This window comes from Trachurus japonicus, chromosome 24 (genome assembly GCF_045865225.1).
Source record: "Trachurus japonicus isolate A0001 chromosome 24, Traja_1.0".
NCBI classification, from domain to species: domain Eukaryota; kingdom Metazoa; phylum Chordata; class Actinopteri; order Carangiformes; family Carangidae; genus Trachurus; species Trachurus japonicus.
In genome coordinates, this window is record NC_140930.1 from 7,228,701 (window position 1) to 7,237,271 (window position 8,571).

Sequence of the window (8,571 nt, forward strand, 5' to 3'; positions counted from 1 at the left end):
ATACTGTTAGTTAGATAATGAGTGCAATTTGAATTTTGGGTGAACTATCCCTTTAAGTGAAGTGAGTCTAAACTAAAGCTACTTTTTTAAAATGTAGAATGAGATTTGTTTTCGACACGAAATAAGACAAATATTCTCGGTAAGATTTTGAGTTTTTGTGTGTTTGATCTGGTGATGAAGGTGTGTAGTTTGTCACACTGATGATGATGATGTCGTCGTCATGGCGTCCGTGTGCAGGTTCGGCAGGAAGATGAGCTTCCTCATGTCCAACCTGATGAACGGGATCACGGGCATCCTGGTTGCCGTGGCGCCGGACTACGCCTCGCTGCTGGTGTTCCGGACGCTGTACGGCTTCGGCGTGAAGGGCGGCTGGGTGGCGGGATACGTGCTGAGTGAGGGGACGCACACACACACACCAGGAGGTTGTCATGGAGACGGAGAGGAGGAGGAGGAGGACGCCAGATAATGATGTGTGTTCTTCTCTCTCCTCCTCTTCCTCCTCCTCCTCTTCTTCTTCCTCTTCTTCTTCATCCTCACCCTCCTCCTCCTCTTCTTCCTCCTCCATCTTCTTCCTCTTCTTCTCCCTCCTCTTCTTTCTCCTCTTCCTCTTCTTCCTCCATCCTCCTCCTCCCCACTCCCCCCTCTTCCTCCCCCTCCTCCTCCTCCTTCCTCCCTCTCTTCTTCCTCCTCCATCTTCTTCCTCCTCCTCTTCTTTCTCACCCCCTCCTCCCCCTCATCCTTCTTCCTCCTCCTCCTCCTCCTCCTCCTCCTCCTCTTCACACTCCTCCCCCCCTCTTTCATCCTCCTCCATCTTCTTCCTCCTCTTCATCCTTCTTCCTCCTCCTCCTCCTCCTTCTCCTCCATCCTCCTCCTCTTCCTCTTCATCCTTCTTCCTCCTCCCCTCCTCCCTGCTCCTCCTCTTCTTCTTTCTCCTCCTCCTCCTCTTCCTCTTCCATCTTCCTCCTCTTCTTCCTCTTCTTCTTCATCCTCACCCTCCTCCTCCTCTTCTTCTTTCTCCTCCTCCTCTTCCTCTTCCTCCTCCTCCATCTTCTTCCTCTTCTTCTCCCTCCTCTTCTTTCTCCTCTTCCTCTTCCTCTTCCATCCTCCTCCTCCTCTTCCTCCTCCTCCCCTTCCCCCCTCTTTTCTCCTCTTCTTCTTCCTCCATCCTCCTCCTCCCCACTCCCCCCTCTTCCTCCTCCTCCTCTTCCTCTTCCTCCTCTTCCTCCTCCTCCTCCTCCTCCTTCCTCCCTCTCTTCTTCCTCCTCCTCTTCTTTCTCCCCCCCTCCTCCCCCTCATCCTTCTTCCTCCTCCTCTTTCTCTTCCTGCACCTCTTCCTCTTCCTCCTCCTCCTCCTCTTCACACTCCTCCCCCCCCTCTTTCATCCTCCTCCATCTTCTTCCTCCTCTTCATCCTTCTTCCTCCTCCTCCTCCTCCTCCCCCTCCTCTTCCTCCCCCTCCCCCTCCCCCTCCTCCTCTTCCTCCTCCTCTCCTTCCCCCCTCTTTTCTCCTCTTCTTCTTCCTCCATCCTCCTCCTCCCCACTCCCCCCTCTTCCTCCTCCTCTTCCTCCTCCTCGTCTTCCTCCTCCTCCACCCTCCCTCTCTCCCCTCCCCCTCTTCCTCCTCCTCCTCCTCCTCCTCTTCACACTCCTCCCCCCCCCCCTCTTTCATCCTCCTCCACTTCTTTTTCCTCCTCCATCTCCCCCTCCTCCATCTTCTTCCTCCTCTTCCTTCTCCTCCTCCTCCTCCTCCTCCATCTCCTCCTCCTCCTCCTCCTCCTCCTCCCCCTCCTCCTCCTCCTCCTCTTCTTCCTCCCCTCTCTCCCCTTCCTCCTCCTCCCCCTCTTCCTCCCTATTTCCTCCTCCCCCTCCTCCCCCTCCTCCTCCCCCTCCAGTCACGGAGATCGTCGGGGTGGAGTACAGGCGGACGGTGGGAGTCGTCTACCAGATGTTCTTCAGCGTCGGCATCCTCATCCTCCCTCTTCTCGCCTACTTCATCACCGACTGGCGCTGGCTGCAGGTCGTCATCACCGTCCCCTACATCGTCTTCCTGTCCTACTACTGGTGAGACGCTCACAGAGGAAGAACATGTATTGATTGATGTTTTTATTGATCACCTTTCAAAAACACAGTGATTTACAATAAAAACAGGAAGTAAAAGGGATCAATTAAAAACATACATTAAATGTGGAAGATTAAAATCCAGTTTCCCCATCAGAGGTTTTCAAACTGTGACAAGTTGCTGTTGACCAAGACACTGTGAACTCCGGTGGTTTTGGTTTGTTTTTCTTTAGTTTCACTCAACTTTGTGATATTAGGGCTGTAAATTAACATATAATCACATTACCCATTATTAATCATGATTAATTGCTAATTATCATACATTTCTATTGCTCAAAATGCATCATAAAGAGATATTTACAGTATATTGTGTTGTAGTGTTTCAAAAAGGGAAGAATCTGCAGCTTTATGCAAAATGTTAAGTTTTTATACATAAACTAAAAACAACAACAGATTCTGACCAGAAACCATCAAAGGCCTCACTGCATTTAGCATAAAAAATATGTTCAACTAAAAACATGACTAGGGCTGCAAATAACAATTAATTTCACTATTGATTAATCTGTCGATTATTTAAACGATTGATTAATTAGTTGTTTGGTCAATAAAATGTTAGAAAATGTAGAAAAATATCAATCAGTGTTTCCCAAACAACAAGACAACGTCCTCAAATTGTTTTGTCCACAAACCAAAGAGAAACAAAGGAGGAACAAAGGAACCAGAAATATTCACATTGAAGAAGCTGAAATCAGAGAATTTGGACTCTTTTTTTCTTAAAAAACTACTCAAACCGATTATTGGATTATCAAAATAGTAGACGATTAATTTAATAATCGATTTTTGTTCGATTAAGGTCAAAACATGAGTGGAAACTTGTTGGTAGAGACAATTTAGACACTGATAAACTGACGCTGATTCGTCTCCAGCACTTCATTCAGACTGTGGGTCAAAGGTCAATGAAACATCTAAAATATAAATATACTGTATATTAGTGTTAAAAACATATTGCATTATCTCATTCCCTCTGTAAACCATTTTTGTTTGCAAAAGTTTTGACAAAATGTTAATACCATGAACAGCAAATGAACGTTGTGTCTTCTCGCCGGTCTTCAGTGTGTGTCGTGATGTGTTGCTGAGAGTTGGGTTGTGTGTGTTTGCAGGTTCATCCCCGAGTCTCCTCGATGGCTCCTCTCTCAGAACAAAAAGGCTCAGGCTGTGAAGATCACCGAGGACATGGCCAAAGAAAACAAGATGACGCTCTCCAAGAACATCGAGGTTAACAGCTGCTCCAACATCTGCTTCATGGAGAATAACACACACACACACACACACACTTTGTTGTCGCTTTACTTCCTGCAGATAAGACGAGTCTTCAATCTTTGATTTTTATCTTTAATTAACTCACTTATATTGTTTTATCATGTTTCATTTTATATAAAGTAGGAGCTTGTTGTGAATATAGTTCAGGTGTATTTACAGATCATCAGGGAACAGTTGAAGTTAACGGGATAGTTCAACATTTTGGTGAATTGTCCCATTACCATAATCCCTATAGTCATAGCAGTCGGTTCGTTACCTTTATTTGTCGGTGCAAGTTATTTTTAGAACGGCGGAGCAGAGCCGTGAGCTGCTCAGAGCTACGCTACGGAGTTTAATGGGATTTGTTGGTTTCCCTCATCAAACTCATCAAATACACAATCCAACAACTCCAAAACGCTCTGGTGGACAAGTTGTGACCTGCACATTCACCACGCTATGAGATAATAACACAACGTTACCAGACAGAGTTGTTTTAGAGGTAAATGCAGAGACTGCTTGCTGAAAAACTGTCCCTGAACGCAACGCGGATCAGCGGTTTTGCATGAATTTACCTCTAAAACAACTCTGTCTGGTAACTTTTCGTTATTATCTCTTTAGTGTCAAAATGTTGAAATATCCCTTTAAAGAATAATGATGTCCTCTTCGCTCCAGACGCTGAAAGACGACAACGCCGACACCACCACCGCCTCCTTCATGGACCTGATCAGAACTCCCAAAATGAGAAAACACACGTTCATCCTCAGCTACAACTGGTCGGTTTCCCGTCAGAGAGAGTTTGTTTTCCCCTTAAATATCCAAACTGTAATAAAGGAAACATTTTTTTAAACCGTTGTCGTCTCTTCCAGGTTCACCAGCGCCATCGTGTACCAGGGTTTGATCATGAGGCTGGGGATCCTGGGAGGAGACGTCTACGTCGACTTCCTCATCTCCGGCCTGGTGGAGTTCCCCGCCGCCTTCCTCATCCTCTTCACCATCGAACGCATCGGCCGACGTCTTCCCTTCGCCGCCGCCAACATCGTGGCCGGGGCCTCCTGCTTCATCACGGCCTGCATCCCCGACAGTGAGAAAAGGCTATACCGACTCTTTGATGCTTTTCAAGAATAACTTAATTGCTCTTTTGAATTTCTTCACTCGTTTCGCATTGTTTTCTACCATATTATTTACCATAATTTCAACGATTTCTATTGATATTTCATGTGGATAGTTTATACCAATGAACCAACAAATGGACCAAACAAAGAGTGACTGTCCTGGCAAAGTGTTTTTCAGTATTTCTTCTTAAAGTCCATCACATTATCTGACGTAAAATGAAGAAAATCCCAATTATTCTGTCTCTCTACGAATCAGACTTGTAGAGAAACTCCCACACACTTTCTTCTCACTTGAAACATTTGTTAAGCCAACGTTTTGGTCACGGACCTTTCTCAAGGCATCAAACAGATTAACAGAGAGTTTGTCTATTATATAGGCTGGTAAAATACATTATACTGTAAGTACATTGAAAAATTATATAGTAGGCTAAGAAGACTGGAAAATTGTCACATCCAAAAGTGTAATCATTGAAGAAGGGAAGATGATTGTACCTATAAAGCACAAGTTTTATTGCACTAGTCCTAATATCCAGATACAAGAAAAAGAAAAAAGAAAAAATCCCTGGCTACCGACTCTTTGATGCTTTTCAGAAATAACTTAAATGCTCTTTAAAATTTCTTCATTCATTTCACATTGTTGTACCATATTTGTTTTTCATCATTTCAACAATTTCTATTGATGATTCACCCTGCATAGTTTATAGCAATGAATTAGTAAGTGGACCAAACAAAGGGTGACTGTTCGGACAAAGTGTTTCATAGTATTTCCTCTCAAAATCCATCACGTTATCTGAAATAACAGAGAAAATCCCAATTATTCTGTCCCTCTGAGAATAAAATGTCCTGTATGATGTGATAACTCTGTCTCTGCCACCACAGGTATGTTCTGGTTTAAGACGGTGGTGGCCTGTATCGGTCGGCTGGGCATCACCATGGCCTTCGAGATGGTGGTGTTTGTCAACACTGAGCTCTACCCGACGTTTGTCAGGTAAAAATCTCACCTGAGCACCGTCAGCACAGGAGCATATTGTATTATGTCTCTGTTGAAACACACCTGTTGTTTGCAGGAACCTGGGAGTGTCGGTCTGCTCCACGCTGTGCGACATCGGCGGCATCGTGGCTCCGTTCCTGCTCTACAGACTGGCCGTCATCTGGCTGGAGCTGCCTCTCATCATCTTTGGTGGGTTTTGTATTATTATTATTATTATTATTAAATCAATCAATCAATCAATCAATCAATCAAATTTTATTTATATAGCACCTTTCAAAGCAAATAGATGCCGTTCAAAGTGCTTTACATTTTGATTGAACAATATATATGTAGGAGGTAAAACAAGAAAAAGCATGGAGACTAATGCACGAAGATTAAAAACAACAAAAAATAAACTTTTAACAACAATAAAATTTTATAAAATAGAACAGAATAAAATGCAGGATAGAAATAGGAGAAAGATAACAATAAGAAAGAGTATAAAACTGTAAAATAGAATAAAATCACTATGAGACTATAGCATAAAAGCCAGATTAAAAAGATGGGTTTTTAGCCTACGTTTAAAACTGTCAATGTTTGTAACTCCTCTCAGATCCTCCGGCAGGCTGTTGAACAGCTTTGGGGCATAGTGGCTGAAAGCAGCATCACCAAATGTTTTGGTTCTGCTCTGAGGGACAGTTAAAAGAGAGGAGAGAGAGAAAATAAAGGAGAATATGGAAGTTATACAGGTCTCTACGCTGATATTAACGCTGCTGACTCTCCGTGACGTTCAGGGTCTCTGGCGTTCGTGGCCGGCGGTTTGGTGCTGCTGCTCCCTGAGACCAGAGGCGTCCCGCTGCCCGACACCATCGACGACATCGAGTTCCCCGAAAAGTGAGTGTCCCTAACAATGTTTTTATTATTTAGAAAACAAATGCCAATGAGTTGGCTAAGGAGTGCTGCTTCACTAGTGAAAATATCCAACAACAGGTGCTCGTTGGGTCCAAGGTAACATAGTAAGATTAAAAACAGTGGTTAGACAGTTTAGTGTTTACTGGGTCATGACCTAAAAAATTACCAAGTAACAATTTTTTTAAAGTTTAAAAGTGTGCCTTGGTAATTTTTTCGGTCATGACCCAGTGGACACTAAACCGAGGACAACTCTAACCACTCTTTTTAATCTTATAATGTTTTTTATTACAAATCATTAAGCGTATTTGTATTTGTATGAACTGAATTTTTCAATACAAAACTACTACAAAGCTTCAACGTTTTCAGGTGAAAGACACAAAAAATAATCAAAGTGCTGTTTGGCTTGAAACACAAATTATATTCAGATATATTTATCTATTGGCCTCCGTCAATATGAATAGAACAAACTATATAACAATAACATAACAAGGTACACAGACTACTATGGGCTTTTATTTTGAAATTCTGAGAAAGAGGACAAAAACCAAAGTCAGCAAAACAAAGAAAAGACAGTATAGATTGGATAAAGATTATACACATATACACAATGTGATGTACTTCCTGTTCAGAGCCTTGTTGTTGTTCTCTGTGTCCAGGGTGAAGGAGAAAGTTGAGCTGCAGAAACAGCAGTTAACGAACCTGTTGCCCAACAACGACGTGTCGACCAACAAAGACCCAGAGACTGTTTAACTCCGACTGACACAAAGTATTTATTTATGTTGTTGTTGTTGAACAGTGAATAAATCTGCTCATGTGTTTGTGTGTTCAGCCTGAATGTTGAGTTCAATGTTTTTAGAGCTGATGTGAAATCAGGAGTTATTGTTTTTGTTGTTGTTATTATGTTGTAATAATTATTACAGAGCTGCGTTATTAAATTATTAAAGAATTTTCTTTTAACACGACTCAAGACTCAGTGTTTTTATAAAGAAACAAACACTCATGACATTTGTCCTGATATAGGCTAAGTCCTGGAGGTTTTACTCTAATCATGTGTGTTAAAGTTCAGCCAGTATAGTTTTAATTAATAAAAAGAAAAAGTTTTGCTATAGCTGACATTAGCATTAGCATTAGCATTAGTATTGTGCATTATTGTAAATAATGAATTTGTGTGGTTGGACGATGCTGAGAAGCTAAAACTTCTTTTTTATTTGAATATTTTTGCATTTTCTTTATTTCTTGAAAAGGCTTGGGCAATGAGACGAAGAGCGATATATTGTTGAGTACTGAAAGTAATCTGAAATTGTTTATTTATGTCACACCTGTGTGGCAAGTAACAACAACAGGAAGGACTGTCTAGTTTTTGTTTTTTGTTTTTTTGTATTTTGTGTCTTGTAATCCCATATGGGATGGGCCACAGTGGTGGCATGACACGAAAATAAAATATTCATTCATTCATTCATTCATTCATATTGTAGAAGAAACATTGTGAGTTCAGTATCAAACTTTGTTCTTTTGGACAACAAGGTTTTCTTTGAGTACATTAGTTAGCATGCTAACCAGCTAGCTCCATGCTATCTGGCTCGTCCTGTTGTTTTCCGATACCGAGTCGCTGTTAGCGTCCGTCCAGCTGTTAGCGAGAGAATGCTAATGTTCACCATGTAGCAGTAGCAAATGCAAAAATAATTGCCTTAATATTGTATTAACCTCTGTAAATAATCAAACCCATTGACAGAACAACACAAGGAGGTCAAAATCATTAAAAATCCAGACAAGATGGCCGACGTTTACTCACAATAAATTCACCATTTAAATGTTTCTTTTCCTGTAGGATTTTAGTATTTATTGAATTCCTGCTATGTGGGTTTGATTGATGATTTGATTTGATTGAGTTTCACACATTAACTACTCAGTTCTTCAGTGTTAAATATGCTAAAACTAAAGCTAAAGTTATATTAAAATAAAAACAATTAATAATAGGCTACATATTTTAAATTTAAAAAATTAGACATATAGCGGAATATAAATGTTTACCTAAACCTAAATATAAACTGTTTTTTTTTTCTTTTAACTGCAGTGGTGTTTTCATTCATGCAGCCTCTATTTTCTCACAATTGACTTTGCAAAAACATCTTTATCCTGTGACCACATGATGGTGCATAACTTATAGCTTATACAAAACCATTTTAATCATTCAGTAGGCCTACTTGCAGGGTTTGTTTTG

General features: G+C 41.4%; 1 protein-coding gene across 2 annotated transcripts in view; it reads left to right on the forward strand.

Moving 5' to 3' along the window:
- Window positions 1-7,312, forward strand: part of LOC146961290 (solute carrier family 22 member 2-like) — an 11,028-nt gene extending 3,716 nt beyond the window's left edge. Inside the window, exons 3-11 of one of the 2 annotated variants that reach the window (XM_085770563.1) lie at window positions 238-392; window positions 1,892-2,060; window positions 3,218-3,332; window positions 4,029-4,129; window positions 4,223-4,437; window positions 5,348-5,456; window positions 5,536-5,648; window positions 6,233-6,336; window positions 7,017-7,312. In XM_085770563.1, coding sequence (XP_085626689.1) covers window positions 238-392; window positions 1,892-2,060; window positions 3,218-3,332; window positions 4,029-4,129; window positions 4,223-4,437; window positions 5,348-5,456; window positions 5,536-5,648; window positions 6,233-6,336 — 1,081 coding nt within the window. In that variant the 3' untranslated portion in view covers window positions 7,017-7,312. Of the gene's footprint in view, window positions 1-237; window positions 393-1,891; window positions 2,061-3,217; window positions 3,333-4,028; window positions 4,130-4,222; window positions 4,438-5,347; window positions 5,457-5,535; window positions 5,649-6,232; window positions 6,337-7,006 lie in introns of both variants that reach the window. The other variant, XM_085770564.1, reaches the window with a different exon arrangement.
- Window positions 7,313-8,571: the final 1,259 nt, after the last annotated feature.